This window comes from Bos indicus x Bos taurus, chromosome 10, assembly GCF_003369695.1.
Source record: "Bos indicus x Bos taurus breed Angus x Brahman F1 hybrid chromosome 10, Bos_hybrid_MaternalHap_v2.0, whole genome shotgun sequence".
Taxonomy (NCBI): Eukaryota; Metazoa; Chordata; class Mammalia; order Artiodactyla; family Bovidae; genus Bos; species Bos indicus x Bos taurus.
Window position 1 is genome coordinate 29,823,303 of NC_040085.1, and position 24,521 is coordinate 29,847,823.

Here is a 24,521-nt window from a genome sequence, read left to right on the forward strand (position 1 = left end):
CAAGTGGCTGCAAACTCCTTCAGGCTCGCTTTCTGGAAAGCACCTTCCCAGCCTGTAGTGTGCTCTTGTGAATCCCTTCAGTGGGAGTAGTATCCTTTCCTTGAAAAGAATTCAACATATGGGAACAACCAGAGCCCACTGGAAGCCAGGTCTGGGGGTGAGGCAGCCACATTGGACACCAGCTCTTCTGGTGAAAAGCAGAGACCAAGGGTTAAGAAAACAGTTGACACTGGCTCTAGACGGGCCCCAGAGTTACATCCCAAGAGGACTTCTGGCAGGAAGGCAGTCTTGGAGCACATCTGGAGCGGGCAGTTTCACTCCCCAGGGTCTGCCTCAAATGGCAGTGCTCACTGGGAAGCCTGTGCTCTGCTTTGTGGTTTAAGCGCAGACTCATGCCTTCGTGGCTCTGCCTTGGGTTGGTGGGTTGGTGGTGCTGGCACCCCAGGCCTGGCAGACGGATGTCTCCTCACTCAGAGGAAGAGCAGCTTGAGAGAGTGACCCACCCAGTGCAGCTGTCTGCCGTCCCTGTTATGGACCCCGGACCAGCTGAGCCACAGCCCCTAGTCCAGGGGCTCCACCACCCGACCGCCCCTCACACCCGTCACCATAGAACCCTAGTATCAGCCACAAAGCTCTGCCCACCCTCCTTGAGCCAGGCTTGCCAGTTGCCTGACTTTAGGCTGAGACCCTACTGAGGGGACGTGACCTGTGCTGGAGAAAATACTCTCCTGCTATTTCTGCAGTCTTTTCACATGTGCCAGGCCCTGCATCACAGCTGCCAAGGCGAGCTCTTTAGAACACCCGCACCGCCACCATTGCAAAGCAAAACAAAAACAAATCCTGGTTCCAAAGTAAGGGTCAGCTTACAAGTCAGGACAGCACCCATCTCCCTTGGCCTCTGACTCACAGATCAGAACAGGAAAGAACCCAGCAATCTTGGTTGAGGAAGCGGGCCCTGGCCCACCCCCTTCTACACAGGCTGTGCAGGCCCCTTCCTGTTCACAGAGACCTCTGGGAAGGAGACTAACAACAGCCCGAGTCCTTCCGGGTGGGCATGGTGGATGGAGCAGGACTTGGGAATCAGATCTGGGTTCAAACCCCAACTCGGTCATTTCCTGGTTCTGGGACCCTGGGCAAGTTATTCAGCCTCCCTGAACCCCATCTGGATTTGCAGATGATAATAATAATGCCTGCCTCCCAGGGTTGTTGTGAGGATTCAATTAGTTGGTGCTTGGAAAGTGCCTAACACATAGTAGGTGTTCAAGAAAAGTTACTTCCCTTTCTCTCTGCAGTCTCCTGCTCCTCTGACATGAGAGTCCCACCCCTCAGTGACCCGGGCCTGTGGCTCCCTGAACTCTCCCACCAACTCCACCCTCAGTGTTACTGGGTGTGGCAGCTCTTCCTCCAGAAGGCTCTGCCAGGAGCTGACCGGCTCCCCAAGTGCCAGGCTCGGCTTGCACTGGAGGGAGCAGCCGCCTCAGGAGGTGTGCCCAGAGCTTCCTTCTCAGACTGGTTGGGGCAGGGCTCTCCCCTCCTCTCCCTTCCCCTCCCCTTCCCTCCCCTCTCTGGCGATGGTCATTCTTCTCCCACCCAGTCATGGGCCAGCCTGCTGGCTGGATGGTGACTTCCTTGGCCATTCAGAAGAGGAATGTGCAAAGCATTCCTCGGGCTAGAAACGCATCCCAGCCTAAGGAAGACTCCTAACCCCTCCCTCCCCTGGTCTGGCGAGGTGTCAGACCAGAAGGGAGGGGCCGGGGCAGCGGAGTTCACCCTGAACCAGAGCGGGCGCCCTGCCTCTGCCCACTTTCTTCCGCCACTGAAGCCCACATAGTTTCTGTCAGGCTGGGCAGGAGGCAAGGCCGGGACTGGCTCTCTGAGGGGACAGTACCCTTCTTCCTGCGTCCCCCTCCAGAGTATCTTCTTTAAGGAGAGCTCTTCCACTGGGGTGTGGACTCAAAGCGCTGGAGCTGCTGGGTGACAGTTTTAAACGTGGGCGTGGCCTGGTTTGATTTAACCTCAAGGCTGACTCAGCACCCGCCCTCCCTCAGCCCAGGGACTCCTGGGCTTGTCAGAAGGTGGGAAACTTCGTGGAAGATGGAGACCTAGGAATGGCAAGGGAGGGCCCCTGTCTGGGCATTCGTGTGTGTGTCTAGGACACAGAACTGGAGAGAGGCACTCAGGTGATGGATACCCAGTGACCTGGCCACATCAGAAACTTAAGTGGGTGCTTATCTCTTAGGAACTCAGTCCTTAGGGATCACTCTTCTTTATTTAAAAATATGTTGTTTTCTTTCGGAGAAGGCAATGGCACCCCACTCCAGTACTCTTGCCTGGAAAATCCCATGGACGGAGGAGCACGGTAGGCTGCAGTCCATGAGGTCGCTAAGAGTCGGACACGACTGAGCAACATCACTTTGACTTTTCACTTTCATGCATTGGAGAAGGAAATGGCAACCCATTCCAGTGTTCTTGCCTGGAGATTCCCAGAGATGGGGGCGCCTGGTGGGCTGCCATCTATGGGGTCGCACAGAGTTGGACATGACTGAAGCGACTTAAAAAGCAGCCCATTGTCTTTACGGAAAATTCAGAAGAGTACAAAGATGGAGTAGGAGGAAATCACCTGGGGCCCCAGCAGTCAAATGCAACGATAATGAATATTTTGCTACATTTCCCTTCAGACAGTCATTGTGTTCATACTGCATTTACAAATTAATCTTTGTAAAATCTTTACAAAAATCCTTGTGAAATCTTTAGAAAGAAATTACTATTGCTAACCTAGGCCTGCTTTGGACAAAGAAAACCTTGGAGGTTTAATTTGTCCTTGGGACCCATGGGTAGGGACAGGTTTGGGCCCCAGCAGGTCAGGGCCTCCAGGAGAGGCCCCCATAGTCACTTACAGCAGACCTAGGGCAGGGGATGGCCAGACTATAGGTTTCCCCCTCCAACCCCCTACCATCACTTTATTATTTTACCTTTCACATTTAGAGCCAGTTAGTTTGGGGATATGATACGAATTCGTTTTTCCGGGTTCTTCTTTTTTCATATGAATATCTAATTGCTTCAGCTACATTTATGGAAAAGACCTTCAGTTCCCACCATATTGCACTGTCACCTCTGTCGTAAATTAAATGACCTTATGTGAGTGAGTCTATTTCTGGATGCTCTCTTCTGTTCCACTGGTCGACTCATCAATCTGTGTGCCAGTTCCACACTGCATTAATTATGGTAGCTTTATAATCAGTCTTGATATCTAGTAACGTAACTCTCTAACTTTGTTCTTGTTCAAGACTGTCTTGGCTATTCCTGATTCTTAATTTCTCTGTACATTTTAGAATCAGTTTGTCAATTTCTTTTTTTTTAATTGAAGGATAGTTGCTTTACAGAATTTTGTTGTTTTCTGTCAAACCTCAACCTGAATCAGCCATCAGATCAGATCAGATCAGATCAGTCACTCAGTCGTGTCCGACTCTTTGCGACCCCATGAATCGCAGCACGCCAGGCCTCCTTGTCCATCACCAACTCCCGGAGTTCACTCAGACTCACGTCCATTGAGTTACTGATGCCATCCAGCCATCTCATCCTCTGTCGTCCCCTTCTCCTCTTGCCCCCAATCCCTCCCAGCATCAGAGTCTTTTCCAATGAGTCAACTCTTCGCATGACGTGGCCAAAGTACTGGAGTTTCAGCTTTAGCATCATTCTTTCCAAAGAAATCCCAGGGCTGGTCTCCTTCAGAAAGGACTGGTTGGATCTCCTTGCAGTCCAAGGGACTCTCAAGAGTCTTCTCCAACACCACAGTTCAAAAGCATCAATTCTTTGGCACTCAGCCTTCTTCACAGTCCAACTCTCACATCCATACATGACCACAGGAAAAACCAGAGCCTTGACTAGACGAACCTTTGTTGGCAAAGTAATGTCTCTGCCTTTGAATATGCTATCTAGGTTGGTCATAACTTTCCTTCTAAGGAGTAAGCGTCTTTTAATTTCATGGCTGCAGTCACCATCTGTAGTGATTTTGGAGCCCAGAAAAATAAAGTCTGACACTGTTTCCACTGTTTCCCGATCCATTTCACATGAAGTGATGGGACCGGATGCCATGATCTTCATTTTCTGAATGTTGAGCTTTAAGCCAACTTTTTCACTCTCCACTTTCACTTTCATCAAGAGGCTTCTGAGTTCCTCTTCACTTTCTGCCATAAGGGTGGTGTCATCTGCATATCTGAGGTTATTGATATTTCTCCCGGCAATCTTGATTCCAGCTTGTGTTTCTTCCAGTCCAGCGTTTCTCATGATGTACTCTGCATATAAGTTAAATAAACAGGGTGACAATATACAGCCTTGACGTACTCCTTTTCCTATTTGGAACCAGTCTGTTGTTCCATGTCCAGTTCTAACTGTTGCTTCCTGACCTGCATACAGATTTCTCAAGAGGCAGGTCAGGTGGTCTGGTATTCCCATCTCTTTCAGAATTTTCCAGTTTACTGTGATCCACACAGTCAAAGGCTTTGGCATAGTCAATAAAGCAGAAACAGATGTTTTTCTGGAACTCTCTTGCTTTTTCCATGATCCAGTGGATATTGGCAATTTGATCTCTGGTTCCTCTTCCTTTTCTAAAACCAGCTTGAACATCAGGATGTTCACGGTTCACATATTGCTGAAGCCTGGCTTGGAGAATTTTGAGCATTACTTTACTAGTGTGTGAGATGAGTGCAATTGTGTGGTAGTTTGAGCATTCTTTGGCATTGCCTTTCTTTGGGATTGGAATGAAAACTGACCTTTTCCAGTCCTGTGGCCACTGCTGAGTTTTCCAAATTTGCTGGCATATTGAGTGCAGCACTTTCACAGTATCATCTTTCAGGATTTGAAAGAGCTCAACTGGAATTCCATCACCTCCACTAGCTTTGTTCGTAGTGATGCTTTCTAAGGCCCACTGGACTTCACATTCCAGGATGTCTGGCTCTAGGTCAGTGATCACACCATCGTGATTATCTGGGTCATGAAGATCTTTTTTGTACAGTTCTTCTGTGTATTCTTGCCATCTCTTCTTAATATCTTCTGCTTCTGTTAGGTCCATACCATTTCTGTCCTTTATCGAGCCCATCTTTGCATGAAATGTTTCTTTGGTATCTCTGATTTTCTTGAAGAAATCTCTAGTCTTTCCCATTCTGTTGTTTTCCTCTATTTCTTTTCATTGAACGCTGAAGAAGGCTTTCTTATCTCTTCTTGCTATTCTTTGAATCAGCCATAGGTATACATATATCCCCTCCCTTTGGACTTCCCTCCCATCTCCCTCCCCATCCCACCCCTCTACAGAGCCCCTGTTTGAGTTTGTTAGCCATACAGCAAATTCCCATCAGCTATCTATTTTACATGTGGTAATGTAAGTTTCCATGTTATTCTTTCCATACATCTCACCCCACCTCCCCTCTCCCCATGTCTATAAGTCTATTCTCTGTGTCTATTTCGGCATTGCTGCACTGTAAGTAAATTCTTCAGTACCACTTTTCTAGATTCCATATATATGCATTAGAATACAATATTTATCTTTCTGTTTCTGACTTACTTCACTGTTTAATAGGTTCTAGGTTCATCCACCCCATTTGAACTGACTCAAAGGTGTTCCTTATTATGGCTGAGTAATATTCCATTGTGTATACGTACCACAGCTTCTTTATCCATTCATCTGTCGATGGACACCTAGGTTGCTTCCATGTTCTAGCTATTGTAAATAGTGCTGCAGTGAACAATGGGATACGTGTGTCTTTTTCAATTTTGGTTTTCTCAGGGTATATGCCTAGGAGTGGGATTGCTGGGTCATATGGTGGTTTTATTCCTAGTTTTTTTAAGGAATCTCCATACCATCTTCCATAGTGGCTGTATCAATTTACATTCCTACCAACAGCGCAAGAACATTCCCTTTTCTCCACACCCTCTCCAGCATTTATTGTTTGTAGACTTTTTGATGATGGCCATTCTGACCAGTGGGGTGATATCTCATTGTCATTTTGATTTGCATTTCGCTAATAATGAGTGATGTTGAGCATCTTTTCATGTGTTTGTTAGCCATTTGTAGGTCTTCTTTGGAGAAATGTCTGTTTAGGCCTTTTCCCCACTTTTTGATTGGGTTGTTTGTTTTTCTGGTATTGAGTTGTATGAGCTGCTTGTGTATTTTGGAAATTAAACCTTTGTCAGATGTTTCATTTGCTATTATTTTCTCTCATTCTGAGAGTTGTCTTTTTACCTTGCTTATAGTTTCCTTTGCTGTGCAAAAGCTTTTAAGTTTAATCAGGTCCCACTTGTTTACTTTTGTTTTTATTTCCATTGCTCTAGGAGGTGGGTCATAGAGGATCTTGCTTTGATTTATGTCATTGAGTGTTCTGCCTATGTTTTCCTCTAAGGGTTTTATAGTTTCTGGTCTTACAGTTAGGTCTTTAATCCATTTTGAGTTTATCTTTGTGTATGGTGTTACTGCTACTGCTAAGTCACTTCAGTCGTGTCCGACTCTGTGTGACCCCATAGACGGCAGCCCACCAGGCTCCTCCGTCCCTGGGATTCTCCAGGCAAGAACACTGGAGTGGGTTGCCATTTCCTTCTCCAGTGCATGAAAGTGAAAAGTGAAAGTGAAGTCGCTCAGTCGTGTCCGACTCTTCGCGACCCCATGGACTGCAGCCTACCGTGCTCCTCCGTCCATGGGATTTTCCAGGCAAGAGTGCTGGAGTGGGGTGCCATTGCCTTCTCCGATATGGTGTTAGGAAGTGTTCTAATTTCATTCTTTTATATGTAGCTGTCCAGTTTTCCCAGCACCATCTATTGAAGAGGCTGTGTTTGCCCCATTGCATATTCTTGCCTCGTTTGTCAAATATAAGGTACCCATAGGTGCATGGGTTTATTTCTGGGCTTTCTTTCTTTTTCCATTGGTTTATGTTTCTATTTTTGTGCCAGTACCATAGTGTCTTGAGGACTGTAGCTTTGTAGTATAATCTGAAGTCAGGAAGGTTGATTCCTCCAGCTCCATCGTTCTTTCTCAAGACTGCTTTGGTTTCCTAGTGTGTGGCGGATTCATTTCGATATTTGGCAAAACTAATACAATATTGTAAAGTTTAAAAATAAAATAAAATTTAAAAATTGAAAAAAAAAAAGACTGCTTTGGCTATTCGGGGTCTTCTGCGTTTCCATATGAACTGTGAAATTTTTTGTTCTAGTTCTGTGAAAAACACCGTTGTTAATTTGATAGGGATCGCATTGAATCTGTAGATTGCATTTGGTAGTATAGTCATTTTCACAATATTGATTCTTTCTACCCAGGAACATAGAATATCTCTCCATCTATTTATATCATCTTTGATTTCTTTCATTAGTGTCTTATAATTTTCTGTGTACAGTTCTTTTGTCTCCTTAAGTAAGTTTATTCCTAGATACTTAATTGTTTTTGTTGCAGTGGTGAATGGGATTGATTCCTTAATTTCTCTTTCTGATTTTTCATTGATAGAATATAGAACAGTTTGTCAATTTCTATCAACAGAATTATGCTGTGATTTTGATTGATATTGCAATAACTCTGTACGTTAATTTGGGAATAATTGATAATTTTATAATATTGAGTTTTCTAACCTATGAACATTCTTTATTATCTTTAATGTTTGATATTTTTCCATGTAGAGACCTTGCACCTCTTCAATTAGATTTATTCATAAAAATCTGATATTTTTAATGTAAAATGGGAAAGGATGTCTGAAGGGTTTTACCTAACAACACCTCTGACATCAAATGAGAAGTTTTTTTTTTCTTCCTAAAATCACTTCTCCAACTCTCTGGGATCAACTGGGTGTTCCATAATGCAGTTTGATTCTGACATTAACTCCTGAAATAGCACAGACCCCTCAGGCTCAGCCCTACAAACTGCCCCCTATTTTGGACTCCCGCTCCAAAGCCAGTACTTCTGACCAGCTGGCTATAAATTAAGTTTCCCACAGCCCTCTTCTCACATTTGATAATTTGCTGAGATGGCTGGTGGAAGTCAAGAAATCACGTTACTATAACTAGTTCACTAGAAAAGAGACAGGAACAGCCAAAGGGAAGAAGAGATTCTGGACTGGAGAGGGGAAGGGCATAGAGCTTCCATGCACATCAGCCTTTCAGCACCTGGGTTCTTCAGCCCTGAAACCTATCCCGGAGGGGTTGAATGGCAGTTTCATTAAGTAGGCACAATCGATTAAATCGTTGGCTATTGATGACTTTGGAGGGGGGTGCTGTGCTAGGTCTTCCTTGCCGCATGCACACTTTCCAGTTGTGGCTAGTTGCCCTGTAGCATGTGGGATCTTGTTTTCCCTCCCAGGGATCAAACCCTCATCCCCTACATTGGAAGGCAGATTCTTTACCACTGGACCTAATGAATAACTTAGTCTCCAGGCCCCTCTTCCCTTTGCAGAAGTAGGAGAGGGTGAGGCTGAAAGTTACAACAGTTTTATCACTCTGGGGATTCCAGGAGTTTTAAGAGCTCTGTACCAGGTATGGGGGTGGGGGGTAGGGTTGGGGGACAAAGCACAAAGGTCTATTTCCCATTGTACCATAGAATTTTTTTTTTTATTTCCTTTTCTATTTGTTTGTTGCAGGTATGCAAAAATACAATTGATTTTTTTTATACCAATCTTGAATTAGGGACTTTTAAAATTCACATTTAATCCCAAAAGATTATATGTAGATTTTTCTCTGTGCAAAATCATGTTGTCTCAAGCAGTGTTGGCCTTACCATCATTTTGGATGAGTCCTGGAAGCCTCCCTTTAGGTGTGGATTTCCCACTCACTAAGTGACTGGCTCCGATTCCTAAATCTCTGCTTCCCCTCCCCTGAAGCCTGAGCTCAGTTCACTGCTTCTGTCAGCTCCTGACCTCCCACCCCAACTCCTGGGCCCTAGGACCCTGCACTGTCTTCCTTTCCTCAGGCCCTTCCTGATACCCGTGGGAAGAACTTTATTCTGGAGTAGTTGTTAGGGTGATTTCGGAGTCACACAGACCATTTACTAAAGATGCCATCTCTGCACATTCCTGCAGCAAATGCTGGGCCCTTGAGTGGGGCCAAGAAGTTAGGGTGTGGGGTGTTCTGGGTGGGGTTGGGGGGAGTATTGTTGTTAAGTCGTTGTCCGACTCTTTGTGACCCCATGGACTGCAGCACACCAGGCTTCCTGTCCTTCACTATCTCCCAGAGCTTGCTCAAACTCATGTCCATCAAGTCGGTGATACCCTCCAACCATCTCATCCTCTGTCGCCCCCTTCTCCTCCTGCCTTCAATCTTTCCCAGCATCAGGGCCTTTTCTAAAGAGTTGGCTCTTCCTATCAGGTGGCCAAAGTATTGGAGCTTCAGCTTCAGCATCAATCCTTCCAATAAATATTCAGTTAATTTCCTTTAGGATTGACTGATTTGATCTCCTTGCAGGAGGGAGTATTAGCCAGCTCTTTTTCAACTCTTGGCTGTTCCCTGCACCTCTAGAAGAGTTCACAGAGTAGGGAGGAGAGTGAAACTGTCAGCTGAGCTAATCCAGAGATGTCTGGACAGATCCAGAGGGTCTGAGACGCTCTGAGAACAGAATTGCAGAACTGAGATTCTTCTGTAGCCAAAGACCACCAGGAGGAGGTCAAGTTTTACCAAACCATGAAGAGTCTACATTGTGGAGAAGTAGCAAGGGCCCTAGTACCAGAAATCACGCATAACCCCTGCCAGGTGACTCCGAAGGATAGGGGTTGGGCATCACTTCCAGACTTGTATCTGCTCAAGTTCTGCTGTCTGCAGGGCCCTGAACTGAGAGGATGCTCAGAGAGGTAACAGAGCAAGAGAAAAAGCCCCTGTTTCATGGGAATCTGCTCACTTAACACTCCCTAAACCTGTGTTTTATCTTTTATTAACCCCACTTTAAAGATGAAGAGTGCTGAGGGTTACAGCATTTATGTAGCTTGCTCAGAATCTCCCCAAATTGGTGGCAGACTTCCTGCCTCTCTTCTATAACTCAAAGGTATATTTCATTCTAAAGTCCTTGGTTCTTGGAGCTTCTGCACATGTGGCTTTGCCTGGTGGGAATGTTTGATAGATTCCTGAATTTCAAGGTCCCCAAAGTGATGGCCATTCCAAGAGGTATGACCTGGATTCAGATTGATTCATTCTTGGTGAATGTGGAGAGGCTGTGGCTGTTTGAGCCCCCTTCCCTCCAAGTGGGCACCAGCTCCCTCCTAGATCTGTGACCTACTCCAGAACCTGTGAAAGTAACCAGGAAAATTCTGCTTCCAGAGCAGAAGCAAAAAAGAGAATGCCATGTTCTGATGCCATGACCATATTCAGTTCTGTGGATAGATGAATGATCCAAGCATTCAAGACACAAAACGTGTCTTGTTGAAAGTGACCTTTATAGCTGACACAAGAGCCTACTGAGTATCTTTTGCACACACACCCCCCACCCACATACACACACAAACCCATTGAGCTATTTTGAGTCACATCAGATATAAAAATATTTGAGTGTCTTCCATCACATGTGGTCCCAGCCTAGGGCTCCCTGAAGGCAAGGCCAGAGCAGCACTTGGAAGGGTCAGCGCTTTGCCTCTTGGGTCTCCAGTCTCTCTCACTCAGATCTGCATGCCCATGTCACTCAGAGCTGTTGATGGAGCTTAGTAGGGCTTTAGGTGGTGGTGGTTTAGTCGCTAAGTTGTGTCTGACTCTTGCGATCCCATGAACTGTAGCCTGCCAGGCTCCTCTGTCTATGGGATTCACCAGGTGAGAATACTGGAGTGGGTTGCCATTTCCTTCTCCAGAGCATCTTCCCAACCCAGGAATCGAACCCAGATCTCCTGCATTGCAGGCAGATTCTTTACTGACTGAGCTATGAGGGAAGCCCCTTAAGGCCTTAGGCAAACCCCCAACTGCAAAGTAAGGGATGGAGGTTTGACTGCAGGGGATGTTTTGTATAGTCAGAGTTCTGAGACCAGAGAGAAAGGAGCCCAGGTGGAGCTGGGCTGTCTTTTCCCCCTAAGATAGTGGCCCTCACCCTCCCCAGCAGTGCCCTTGGCTCAGGGCCTTTCCAGAATTAGGGCCAAGCACCTGGGGACCACGAGGGTCCTTTTAGCTTGGTCCCTGACTGGGCAGCGTGCCTGTGAATCAGCAGCTTGCCTTTCTGTGAAGGTGCATGTCACATTGACAGGTTTGTTTTAGAACCATCCTGGGACAAACCCGAGTTGACTGTGATATAAAAGAAAAAACAAACAAAAACCTTTAATGCACAGTTGGATTCAATTTGCTAATTTTATTTAGGATTTTCTTTTATGTTCATAAATGAAGTTGGTTCACATTTTCCTTTTCTTGTACTAGTCTTATCTGCTTTAAGAATCAAGATCATGCTTACTTCATAAATGCGTTTTGTGGGCTTTCCTCCCTCTTCCCCCACCCCGCTTTTAGCTCTTTGACGGTGGAATGATATTTGTCATGTCTTTGGATCTTATAAAAACACACCCCCAGAGTCTGCGTGCTCGGCAGGGGACTTGGCGCAGACAAGAAAACAGACACCTGTTTTCCATGTTTGTAGTCTGTGTTGGCTTATTTATGGGGCTCTTGCTACTTCTGGGACCTCTCTGTGGGGAGCTAGCCCATTCCCCCAAGGAAGAGGCCTGCGAGGTGGGGTAGGGGGAGCCTGGGCTGGTATGGGCGGGGGGTGTGTGCCCAGGAAGGGAGCCTTGGCTGGTAGGGGTGGGGGTGTGCCCGGGAAGGGAGCCTGGGCCCCCAGCACGCGCTGCAGCCCCCTGTGCTTCCCTGGGGCCAGGCCCCTGTGGAGCCGGAGCTCAGCCTGAGCCTCCCCATGCAGGCACCATGTTCCGCAAGAAAAAGAAGAAACGCCCCGAGATCTCGGCCCCACAGAACTTCCAGCACCGCGTGCACACCTCCTTCGACCCCAAAGAAGGCAAGTTCGTGGGCCTCCCCCCACAATGGCAGAACATCCTGGACACGCTGCGGCGACCCAAGCCCGTGGTGGACCCTTCACGCATCACCCGGGTGCAGCTCCAGCCCATGAAGGTGAGGCGGGCAGGAGGGTGGAGGGTGGGGTTCAGACCATCCCTCTCCAGGGAGGGCAGCTGGCAGGACCACCCAGGCACCTGAGGAAACGTGACAACCAGCTATCAGTTACCTTGTTTTCTTTCCCTGCTAATCAGCCTCTTCTCTTCTCCCTAGGGAGAAGGAGTCTGGTTTGAAGGGGGAGGGGTATCCCAACCCACAGGGTGGGAGGGTTGCCAGATTTAGCAAATAAAGATACAGGAGGCCCAATAAAATTTGAGTTTCAGATAACAATGAACAATCTTTAAGTATGTCCCAAAGCAATATTTGGACCTGGGGCTCTCACAGACCAGGGGGATTACATTGTGTAGGTCAGGACACAGTGTGATGAAGATCCTCACAGGGATTGGGGTCAGGGCCCTGGCGGGGTTTGGAGGGCACAAAGCCCATGTGTGTGGAGGAAAGCGTTGGCCTGGAGCCTTTCCCCACAGAGAACTCTGCATGCCCCCCAAGAAGACCACAGATAGAGCTGGAGAATGGCAGTGAGCTCCAGGCAGGGTCTGAAGTCCCACCAGCTCCCCAGGCTCAGCCACCCACACCATCAGGCATGCTGGATTAAACACTGTGGTTACTCACCTGTCTGCCCTGCCAGACTGTGGAGCTCTTGAGCCCATGAGAATGAAGCTTCTTCTTTTATGCCCACCCCAGCACAGACCTGGCCCTCTGTGAGCCCTGGTAAGGGACTGAAAAATTAAGGAACAGGTAGATGATGCAGCAAGCAAGGTCCTCAGGTGTTCCTCCTCCTCCAGGCCCCCCTCTCTGACCTGACCCCCACCCTCCACCATGAACAGGAGGCTCACCACACTCTTCCTCCACCCCTCCCGCAGACGGTGGTGCGGGGCAGCTCAGTGCCTACGGACGGCTACATCTCCGGGCTGCTCAACGACATCCAGAAGTTGTCAGTCATCAGTTCCAACACCCTGCGCGGCCGCAGCCCCACCAGCCGGCGGCGGGCACAGTCCCTGGGGCTGCTGGGGGATGAGCAGTGGGCCGCTGACCCGGACATGTACCTTCAGAGCCCCCAGTCTGAGCGCAGCGACCCCCACGGACTCTACCTCAGCTGCAACGGGGGCGCACCAGCAGGACGCAGGCAGGTGCCGTGGCCCGAGCTGCAGAGCCCACGGGTCCTTCCCAATGGACTGGCCGCCAAAGCACAGTCCCTGGGCCCTGCCGAGTTCCAGGGTGCCACACAGCGCTGCCTGCAGCTGGGCACCTGTTTGCAGAGTTCCCCAACTGGGACCTCACCCCCTACAGCCACGGGCAGGCGTGGGACCAAGACTGCCAGGCATGGCCCCGAGGAGGCCCGGCCACAGTCCTGCCTGGTGGGCTCGGCCGCGGGCAGGCCTGGCGGGGAGGGCAGCCCCAGCCCTAAGACCCAGGAGAGCAGCCTGAAGCGCAGGCTGTTCCGAAGCATGTTCCTGTCTGCTCCTGCCACGGCCCCTCCAAGCAGCAGCAAGCCAGGCCCTCCAGCACAGAGCAAGGTAGGTCAGGCCAGGGCCCCTACTCTCACCAGGGTAGGCAGCTGGGCCCACTGCATCCACTGGGGACACAGGCCCTGCCCGCCTTTCCTGCTTACATGGTCGGGTTGGGGGAAGGCAACAGATCATCAACTGAGGATTCTACACTGAACCAGCTGAGTGCTCCTTCTCCAAAGGCTTAGCACATGTGCGTCAGAGGTTGCAAGCCAGGTCACTTTGCAGGGGCTTCTGAGGGGCTCCAGTATGCCCCAGCTGATACTCCTGCTTTCTGGAATGTGTCTAGGCAGACCACACAGGGAGGCAGGTATGCCCCCTGAAAAAGCAGCACTTTTAACCACAAGCCCAGACCCTCCCCTGCCTCCAGTGACCAGCAACCCCTACCCAGGCCCCAGAAGAAGTAGGTGCTCTAGGACTTAGGGGGCAAGGTCTCTCTGGCTCTCTCTCTTCTCAGATCTTCTTTTGGCCTCAACCCCTGCTTCTCCCAGGGCTCTCCTGAGGTCAGGCACAGCCTCCCTGCACTACTTCTCCCATAGGCATTCAGAAATGCCCTTCTCTAGTGAGGATTTCTTCCTCCTCACTCCCTCCCTTCCTCCCCTCCTTCCTGCCTACCCTTTTTCTAGTGGTTGCTGCTCTGTTTAACATTTCTATAATTATTTTTTTCTCATATTGTGTGCCCTGTGAAAAGTTAGAGGATTGAATTTGCCTGGGTCTGGGAGCATCAGGAGAACCAGCGTTCAGCATGTGTGACAGTATCAAATGCACACATTTTTCTTGTTAAAAAGGAAACAGTGAATGGAGCCCTAATGGTGACATTTCTTGGCAGGCAGAGAAAGCTTTGGCTTCTTCCATACCGTATGACACGCCGTCCGTGGTGACAGTAACATCCTTTCCCATTTGGCAGATGAGAAGACTGACTCAAAGAGTCAGCTAGGGGTGGGGGGCCCTCTGGGCTCACACCTCCTGCTCATGAAGGCCTTTTCACAAAGGCATCTTTTAGCTTCTTCCTAAGGGACAGGCAGAAATGAGCTTAGGCCGCAGCATGAGCTTGTTGCTGTTTACTTGCTAAATCGTGTCCGACTCTTTGCGACCCTGTGGACTGCAGCCCACCAGGCTCCTCTGTCCATGGGATTTCAAACCAGGCAAGAATACTGGAGTGGGTTGCCATTTTCTTCTCCAGAGAATCTTCCAGACCCAGGGATCGACGTGTCTCCTGCTTGGCAGGCATGTTCTTTAGCACTGAGCCACTAGCGAAGCCCACGAGGGTTATAGGTCAGATCTAAGAAATAACCAGCACAGCAGCCTGAGTGACAGAGTCTCCCCTCCCAGATGGTGCCTCTGTGTCCCGCCTGAGTGTGGGGGACAGCGGGGTTGGGAGTGACCTGGACCCTCAACCCCTTCTAAGTTGCTGCCAGCCAGAGGAGGTCTGGGCTTTGTGCCCTCCAGCCCCCACTGGGACAAAGGACAGTGGGCTGGGATCCCCTACAGGGCTCGGTTTTGGGGAGGAATAGATGAGACGTGGCTTGATATGTCATGTGTGAAAACATGAGTGCCTGTGAGCGGGTGGAGGGGTTTGGAAGGCTGTGTCCCTGGGGAGACATTCCCCAGAAAACTAAGGAAGGAGCAGGACAGTGCATACCACCAGAAAGTGCACTTAGAGGGTCTTGATGGAGCAGGGAGGTGGTTTCAGGGATTTGGAAAAAAGGGGGTGTCAAAACTGGCATGCATGGCCCAGAGCTTCCTCCTGCACCCCACAGCAGGGGGCCAGGCCATCCCCCATCTCTGCACACTTCACCAGGCACCTACTGTGGGCTGCTGCTGCAAGGGGTGCAGCGTCTCCCCTGTACCTGTGGAGGCAGGTGGCACTTGTCTGGCACTCAGAGACACCACAGTTCGCAATCTGGCCCCCTGGGCACACCCTTCTGGACAGATGTTCTCAAGCCAGGCTCCTAAAAGGCAGGGCCAAGACTGCCCCTTAGCCACTCTGGGTCCAGGCTTCTCAACCTTGTACCGCTGACGTCTGTAGATAATCCTCTACGGTAAGGACTCTCCTGTGTATTGAAGGATATTCAAAAGCATCTCTGACTGCTACCCTCTAGATGCTAGTAGCACCCCTCAGATGGGACAACCCCAAATTCCTCCAGACATTGCCAAGTGTTCCTCAAGGGAAAAAATCATCCCCAGTTGAGAACTACTGCCCTCGGCTCTTGTGCCACTTGGTCTGCAGTCACTCACTTTGACCAAAGAGCAAAAGAGGACCCAAGGAGGGACAGGAAGGCCAAGGAGGTAAGACAGAGCTTGAGGGATTTAGAAATGGCCCCACTTAGTGGCAGAAAGGCTGAGTCAGAAAGACCTCAGCAATCTGCAAACCTGGGTTAAATACCTGCTGTGTATCATGTACTCCATTATATGCCAAGGACTCCCAGTCAGACCACTGCATAGAGGTGAGAGGTCAGGCTGACCTGACCGGGGCTGAAGTCTGCTTCCTACTGAGTGACTCTGAGCAAGTTACTTAACCTCTCCGAGCCTATTTCCTCATCTACAAACGTAGATAATAATATTACCCATGGCTTAATAAAACAATCCACAGGGCCATGAGCATTAAATGAGATAAGGCACTTAATGCCCTTGTTAAAGTGGTAAGCCCTCTGTAAATGGCTTTATTATTTCTTAAATATTATGAGATGGCCTCTGCCTGTGCAGCCCTGACAGAACAGCCTCCTGAGCCCACAGCTGGAGAGCTCGGCCCTGTTACCACAGCCCAGGAAGGGAACATGGGGCAGCGTTGTAACTCCACGAACGACTTTTCTTTCTAGTGGCTTCCTGCCCTGCAAGAGGCCTCAGTCACACAAGTAACTCCAGAATTAATCCAGAGTCCTTAATTAAGTCCACGTTTTGTTGCCCTTTCGCTTTCTTGGAGTGGTTTAACAAGCTTCACCCGGTCCTTTCTGGTGGCTCTGTGAGGTAGAAGCTCCCTCCTTGTGAAGACAGGCAGCAAAGCCCACAAAGGGACACTTGGGACCAGACCCTGCAGAGGTGAAGACCAAGCCTGGCCCACCACCCCCGTGTCCTAGACCACATGGGTGCTGGCCTCTCCACCGGGTCCACCCCCTGTAACCTCGGGCCCTGAGCTCAGGGTCTCCGTGGGGGCCTTGATGGCAGAGAGGAATGAAGCCCCCTCCTCAGCCCCTCTGCATGGCCTGTCCCCACCCTCCCCGTGTCCACACATCCTCAGAGCAGAGAGCTCATGCAAGAAGCTGAGAGGCCGGAAGGAATGGGAAATTGTCTGCCTTCCTTAGAGATCCAGGGTGGAGAGAGGTCAAGGGCCAAGAGGATAACGTTGAGGGCAACTTTAGGAGCTTTTCACGTCCTCAAGCTCCGCCCACACCAATGCTGCTCAGAGAGCACATTTTCTATATTAAATCCGCCTTGGCCAGCAGGCAGCCTTTTTACAGAGCCGTGGGCGCTGCTTCTGGGTGACAGGGCATGATGCTTCTGTTCCTGGTTGTGGCCCCACAGCCTCAGTGGTGGCCACGCTCCCTCTACCCCTAGACCCAGCCCTCCCATGGGCTCCCCGCAGCCATGGAATCACAGAGCAGCTCAAATTATGGTTCAAGCTCCTCCCACCTCAAAACCCAGTGCTAGTGTGTTAGCTGCTCAGTCACGTCTGACTCAATGCAACCCCAGGGACCAAGCTTCTCTGTTCATGGAATTCTCCAGGCAAGAATAGTGGCGTGGGTTGCCATTTCCTCCTCTAGGAGATCTTCCTTACCCAGGGATCGAACCCGGGTCTCCAGGGCCTTGTTAAAATGCAGAGTCCCTGCTCTCAGAACCTACTGAGGCCATTCCCAAGGCCCAGGACTCTGCATTTTATCCAGCTCCCCAGATCAGAGGAAACTGGGGCTCAGAGAGGGGGACTGGCATAGGATTCATGGCAAGACCAGAATCCAGGTCCTTTCCTGACCCTCAGCTGGAGGTCCCACTGCTTCACCACAACAGACTAGGGAAAGGCAGGTGAGGGTTGGGTACTGGCGGGAACATGGGACCGTCTACCTACTACACAGATGTGCTCCCCAGGCAGGGGTGGAGTGGTCTCAGCGGTCCCAGGAGGCGTTCCTGCTCTTTCACCTCGAGGACTGAGCTGAAGCCAGGCACGGCCTGCCTGAGGCTGGAGCACGCCCAGCGGGCACATGGGACTGGGGCTGGCAGAGCAGCCACGGCAGTGGCATCGTGCACTTGCTCAACTAGGCCAGGCCAGGCCAGGGATTGGGGTGGGGGCTCTGAAGTCCAGGGGGAAGGGATGCTGAAGAGGTTGAGAAGGCTCTGGCTGAGCCTGGTAGGACCCAAGGCCCAGACTGATGCAGCCCAGCCCAAGCTGAGTGCTTGAGCAGATTCTCTGGAAGCTGATTCAGTTGTGAGGGTGAGGGAGGGCCAGCACCCTCTAGGCACCTAAACAAACCATCTATGAAATGGGCTCTGAGATGTTCTCAGAAGGTCCCTGTGCAGCTCCTCAAGTGTCCCCCCAATAGGTCACTTTGGGGGATGGCCCTCTCCAGGTGCCCTTGGGTGATGTTGTGTGGTACTTTACCAGCTTCTTGAGGAAAACCCAAGGATGGGACCCTTTCTTGCTGTGGCTGCCAGGAGGGCTGGAGCTGTGTAGGGCTCACTGGGGGCCCAGTCTGCACTCAGTTCCACCTTCTCTCCCTCACTCCCTGCCAGAGATCAGAAACATGGGCCTGCTGCCCTCTCTTCCTTGTTGGGGGATACATGGGAGTTGCATGTATCACCCAGAGGGGCTGCTCCAGGGAGCCCTTAGGAAACCCTCTCACCCCAGCCCCAAGGCTTGTGTTTGGCCAGACCTACCCTCCTGACTCCACATCTCTCTAGTACCAAATCCTCAGTCCAGGGGACACCCAAGGACTGCCCCCCGCCCCCAGGTAACATGGCTGTGTAGCTCACAGCACAGACACACAGACTCCCCATTGTCAGGAATGAGCAGGACTATCAGACCTCGACTGGGGCCTTCCTTCCCTGCCCTGGGAGTCAGTCACAGCTGCGCTGCTGCATTTGCCGCCCTCCACCCCATGCCCAGGGTCTCTTCTGCCCACCTGAGCCCTTGGGTGAGAGAGACACAGCTGTGAATGGCTCTGACCCAGATTCCCTGTGCAGCCCCACAGCACAGAGTGGGGATCGCCTCCTGGTGGCCTCCCTGGGGTCTGACTGTCCATCACCCAGGGAAGAAATACCTAGCCCAGAACACTCCAGGGACCTGGCTTTGTCTTCCCAGGAGGGGCAGAGTGGATATAAACAGCTGTTATTTTTTCTGCTCACCTGGGAACACTGGGGGTTGGCTTCTCAAGCAGGACTGTGGTTTGACTTCAGTTCCATTTGAAAATCTTTGCTTAAGGCACCTCCCACATTCATCTGATGCCCTGCCTGACCCTACACTTGTCCAGAGGTCACAGCGGCCACCCCCTGCTTCTGGGAAGGGTGCTCCAAGTGCTCTCACAGCCAACCTTCCTTCTGTTTCTTTCTACAGCCCAGCTCCTCCTTCAGACCGGCACTGAAAGGCGGCCCCTCCAGCCTGGTGGCCAAGGCCCAGTCCTTGCCCTCAGACCAGCCTGTGGGGCCTTTCAGCCCTCTTACCGCCTCGGATACCAGCAGCCCCCAAAAGTCCCTCCGCGCGGCCCCAGCCGCCGGCGCTCCTCCAGGTCGGTCTTCCCCGGCGGGGTCGCCCCGCACCCGGCATGCCCAGATCAGCACCAGCAACCTGTACCTGCCCCAAGACCCCGCGGTGGCCAAGGGCGCCCTGGCTGGCGAGGACACGGGCGTCGTGACACACGAGCAGTTCAAGGCTGCGCTCAGGATGGTGGTGGACCAGGGTGATCCGCGGCTGCTGCTGGACAGCTACGTGAAGATTGGCGAGGGCTCCACGGGCATCGTCTGCCTGGCCCGGGAGAAGCACTCGGGCCGCCAGGTGGCCGTCAAGATGATGGACCTCAGGAAGCAGCAGCGCAGGGAGCTGCTCTTTAACGAGGTGGGATGAGAGGGTGTGGCGGGCATGTGGCGGGTCAGTGATGGACCTCCGGGAGCACGGACGCGCGGGGAGAGTGCCGGCACTCAGGCATCCCCTCCTGCCCCCAGGTGGTGATCATGCGGGACTACCAGCACCTCAACGTGGTGGAGATGTACAAGAGCTACCTGGTGGGCGAGGAGCTGTGGGTGCTTATGGAGTTCCTGCAGGGCGGGGCCCTCACAGACATCGTCTCCCAAGTCAGGTGGGCAGCTGGAAGGGCGGGGCCCCGGCACTGGCTGCCCCACTGCTCCCTGGGCTCAGATAGCCTGGGTCCCATATGATTGAGGTACCTGTCACATTGTCCTGAGCCATCCTCCCCACGCCCATCGGCTTGGGTAAACCAACCTGGGGGGTGTTAGGGGAGTGAGGAAGACACTGGGTCTCCAGCCTAGGCCCAGGCCTGTTTCCACCAGGGCTCTGACCTGACTCGGCTCCCCCACACATCGCCCAGGAGCTATGGGGCCCAGTATTGGGGCACCCACTCTGCTCAGCCCCTCTGCCCGGCCGCCCTGCCAAAGCTAACATTCTCTTTTGCTGGTGGCCATGCCTTCTACATCCAGGCTGAATGAGGAGCAGATCGCCACTGTGTGTGAGGCTGTGCTGCAGGCCCTGGCTTACCTGCATGCCCAGGGTGTCATCCACCGGGACATCAAGAGTGACTCCATCCTGCTGACTCTCGATGGCAGGGTAAGCCCTGCCCACCCTGGCACACCCACCATCCCCTTCCTGGCTCCCTCACCTCTCATTCCCTTTCCTCCCCCTCGCCCTAACTCCAGGTGAAACTCTCGGACTTCGGGTTCTGTGCACAGATCAGCAAAGATGTCCCTAAGAGGAAGTCCCTGGTGGGAACCCCATACTGGATGGCTCCAGAAGTGATCTCCAGGTCTCTGTATGCAACTGAGGTAACCACTCTCTCCAGCCCCCAGTCCTCCCAGAAGGGGCTTGGAGACACATGGTTCTTCTACTTGTGGTCCTCCCCAGAGCTTCCCACCAAAGATTGCCCCCAGTTCCTAGGTTCCCGCTTAGTCAGTCCTTTCCACTGGCCCCTTTTGGATGGTTCTTCTCTGGCCTATGACTTTGCTGCCACAAGCTGGCCCCCCAAATGCTCTCCCCCAAGCCCAAGGGCAGGTAGGGGTGTAGCCAGGCTTCCCTGTGTGTGATGGCCTTTCTAAGAGAGTGGCTGACAGCTGTGACCTTGCAGCCAGTGGTCACTTAAGCAGGGCACTGGGCAGGTGGCCAGGAAGGAAGCCAACTCACCAGGGAGACCTGGGACCCACTGCTCCTCTCTGCTTGTAGCCTGCTGCTCACTACCAAGGGGCCAGACTCCGGCCAGTGGAGTCAGGGACATTCTCCTCTTGCAGGTAGATATCTGGTCTCTGGGCATCATGGTGATTGAGATGGTGGATGGAGAACCACCTTACTTCAGTGACTCCCCTGTGCAAGCCATGAAGAGGCTTCGGGACAGCCCCCCACCCAAGCTGAAGAACTCCTACAAGGTCAGTCAGCACACAGGTGTGAGCCTGCAGGCCCCATTCTTCCTGAGGCTTTAAGGATCAGAGCCTGGCTCTCAGGCCCAGCTGCACCTGGGTGTGGAGCCTAGTCACAAACTCTTATGGTCACTCTGACAAGTTTCCACCTGCAGGCAATGACAGGAGCCGAAGAGAACAGAAGCAAGGTTGTGGCAAACCCTGATGTCCTGGAAAAGAATCTAGAGAAACTAACTGAGCAGGACCCCCCTCTACCCCATGTGTTGGGGAGCTATACCACAGCACATGTTCCCAGTCCATCACAGAGAACTGGCTTGCCCTCCCCGGCAGTGTATATCCTAACCACATCTAAACTAGTTTCCCCTTAAAGCCAATGTTCGTGTGTGTGTGTGTGTGTGTGTTGAACCTTTTCCTGCCAAATCCACCCAAACCCCCAGTCCTTACCTGTGGGTACCCCCTGCTGGTGGCCAGCTCAGCACAGAGCTGCAAAATGGCACTGCCATCTGGTGGCCAGAGTAAGAAATGTCCCAGAGGGTTGAAGCCGGGTGCCTAAATGGCAAAATAGACTGAAGCGACTTAGCAGCAGCAGCAGCAGCAGCCCAGCTGGATGAGAGGACAGACAGGAAACACTTTGAGACAAATGGTCCTTAGAGCCTGCACTCCTGACCCCTAGACTAGCAGATAGTTCTAATTGGCTAATTCCCCAGAGGATGCAGCTTTCTGTAACAGCCTAAGACTCATCCTTATCCTAAAATATTTCTCAGAATGAACCGAGGCAAGACTCCTTGACTTGTCAATGAACTAAGTCAATGAACCTTGACTTAGACTCCAAGGCATCGAGCAACAAAGGAATCTTCTTTTCAGGTCTCACTTTGTTCTTTTCTAGTTTTCAAAACACTTCTTCATCCCTGATCTTTTTTTTTTTAATCTTCACTAAAGCTCTATGTGAAAGACAAAGCAAGCAGATATTATCATTAGCCTATTCTACAGATGAGAAAACTGAGCTGTAGAGAAAAGTGCAACTTGTCAAGGGATCAGGGATAGACCCAGAACTGGATCACTGGCACCTTTCCACAGTCTGAACACTGAGAGCCCTGAGAAGCAGCGTAGTAGGTGGGCTGTATTGGGAGCCCAGCTCTCCAGGTACCCTAATGCCATCGCTCAACAGCACTCCTATAGGTGAACTGGCCACTTTTCCTGGACTGATGCTGATTTTCTTTGGTTGTTGTTTAGTCGCTAAGTCATGTCCCACTCTTTTGTGATCTCATGGACTGTAGCTTGCCAGGCTTACCTACCTGATAATCCAAAAAGTGCTAAGCCTGGGAGGAACCAGGAAGTAAGAAACAAGAGAACATAAGGCTTTCATATGATGGTGGAGCCAGGTAGATTGGGTCACCCCGAAGTGGCTACCAGCTGTGGCTTCCTCTCACTGCCCTGCCTCCACAGGTCTCCCCGGTGCTGCGAGACTTCCTGGACCGGATGCTGGTGCGGGACCCCCAGGAGAGAGCCACCGCCCAGGAGCTCCTGGACCACCCCTTCCTGCTGCAGACCGGGCTGCCTGAGTGCCTGGTGCCCTTGATCCAGCTCTACCGCAAGCAGACCTCCACCTGCTGAGCCCAACCCCAGAGTGCGCCTGCCACCTGTGCCCACAGGCAGGGGACACTGGGCTGCCAGCTTGCCAACAGGCCTGCCTGCCTGTCTGCCTCACTCTCTCAGTATTCTCTCCAAAGATTGAATGTGAAGCCCCCAACCTACCCTCCTGCCCCTTAGCCCACTGGGCCAGGCCGGACCTGCCCCTCGGTCAGTCGCCCTCCCAAGAGTCCCCAGTTGCCTTTGGGATGATGGAGACCCCTTCTGCGGGATGACCCTTTGTTATTTGCACAGGGATATTTCTATGAAACATGGAGACCAGCGCTTCTGGCCACGGCGGCCAACACAGCAGAAAAGGCTGCTGTGGTTCTTTTTTATATATATATAATGGTAGTTGTAAACGAGCATCCCAGGTCACCCAAGAGGCAGACTGCCTGTCTTCACTAGGATGCTTGCTGTTCTCAGCTCCAGCTCCAAACCCTGGGGTCTGAGAGGGCCACAGGGAAGGCGTTTATTGCCCGAATCCATCTTCCTCCCTTTGTGTCTGACTTCCTGAATTTGCAGTTCCTCCTACACTGGCTTCCTGACCCACCTGTGATGACAACAGGCCCCTAGCACAGCCAGCACCCGAGTGTGAACAGCCTGCTCGGAGGATATGGGTGAGGGAGGGGAATTTTCTGGGTGAAAGAGGAAGGAGGCAACTAGCAGTAAAGGTGGTCTCACTTTACAGGGGGTGTGTGTGGCGGGGCGGGGGGGAAGGTCACCCATGGCTGGCTTCAGTGAGGCTTCTCCATCTTTTCTCCCACTAAGTTCTGCTCTGAAGGTGACCTGCCTGGCTTCCTATCACTTAAGTCCCAGGTTTCTACCTGACCATGAAGAGGTCTCTATTGTCAAACATATCCCAGGTGCTTGGCAGTTTTCTCCTGTACCGTGGAGTCTGAGAGCCAGGGACCAGAATGGTGAGAGAACAGACTTTGTGAGCTTCATCTCAACAACCAGGTCATCAGGGACCCGCTCCTTTTTGTGTATGCGCGGGGGACCAGTTCATTTCAAAATCCTGGTCTGGGGGAGGTGAACCAACTCCCAGGGGCCATCATGTCACTGGAGTGGGCACCCCACCTGTGCAGACCACCCACCCCTAACTCCTCCTCATACACCTGTCTCCTTGTCCTTCCAGCCTTCAGGGCTGTTGTGAGACAGGGAATCCCAGGGAAGAACTCCAGGTGTCTGGACCCTATCTAGATAATATTTTTAGATTCCTCTGTCCCTAGAGCCCTGCTTTGGGGCAAAAAAAAAAACACAAGAACTTTTTTTTAAGGGTCAGAGTTTTAAAAAACAAAAGCATCTTCCCGTTTGTGAATTGTTTGCACTTGTGCCTGTTTTAAATTAAACTGAGTGTTCAAAACCTCTGGCCTCCCTGTTGTCTCTGTTGCCAGGCTATCTTCAAACTAGACACACTGTAGTGGGTGTCCAGGATGGTCCCCCTTCCTCCCTGACGTGAGTTCCCCAATGGCCATCCTGAGTCACAGAAAATCCAACTCTCTGGTGGCAATGAGGGCCGAGAAGGAGGGAAACAGGAAGTGAAAGGCCCTTGGGACTGAATGAGCTGAAAAATAGACAAAGCTCCTTCCCAGGGGAGAAGAACTCAACCCAGAAAGCCAGAGCCATGGGCCGTGCTTGCTGCCACCACGGGGGCTCTGGGGCAGCCACCAGGGATAGTGACCACTTTCTGGAGCAGCGTCTCCCATTCCCCGTTTGCTTCTCCCACCCCCGGAAAGTCAGCTGCGGCTCTCCTCAAGATGTCTA

The 24,521-nt window shown here is 51.5% G+C and overlaps 1 protein-coding gene across 3 annotated transcripts in view; it reads left to right on the forward strand.

Moving 5' to 3' along the window:
- The window catches only part of PAK6 (p21 (RAC1) activated kinase 6), a 39,655-nt gene extending 15,535 nt beyond the window's left edge, over nucleotides 1-24,120 (forward strand). For all 3 annotated transcript variants that reach the window (XM_027553511.1, XM_027553512.1, XM_027553513.1), the window contains 8 exons: nucleotides 11,840-12,048; nucleotides 12,915-13,568; nucleotides 19,102-19,599; nucleotides 19,707-19,840; nucleotides 20,199-20,325; nucleotides 20,415-20,540; nucleotides 21,000-21,134; nucleotides 22,572-24,120. In XM_027553511.1, the coding sequence (XP_027409312.1) occupies nucleotides 11,845-12,048; nucleotides 12,915-13,568; nucleotides 19,102-19,599; nucleotides 19,707-19,840; nucleotides 20,199-20,325; nucleotides 20,415-20,540; nucleotides 21,000-21,134; nucleotides 22,572-22,739 (2,046 nt within the window). In that variant the 5' untranslated portion in view covers nucleotides 11,840-11,844 and the 3' untranslated portion in view covers nucleotides 22,740-24,120. The remainder of the gene's footprint in view (nucleotides 1-11,839; nucleotides 12,049-12,914; nucleotides 13,569-19,101; nucleotides 19,600-19,706; nucleotides 19,841-20,198; nucleotides 20,326-20,414; nucleotides 20,541-20,999; nucleotides 21,135-22,571) is intronic.
- The last annotated feature ends 401 nt before the right edge of the window (nucleotides 24,121-24,521 follow it).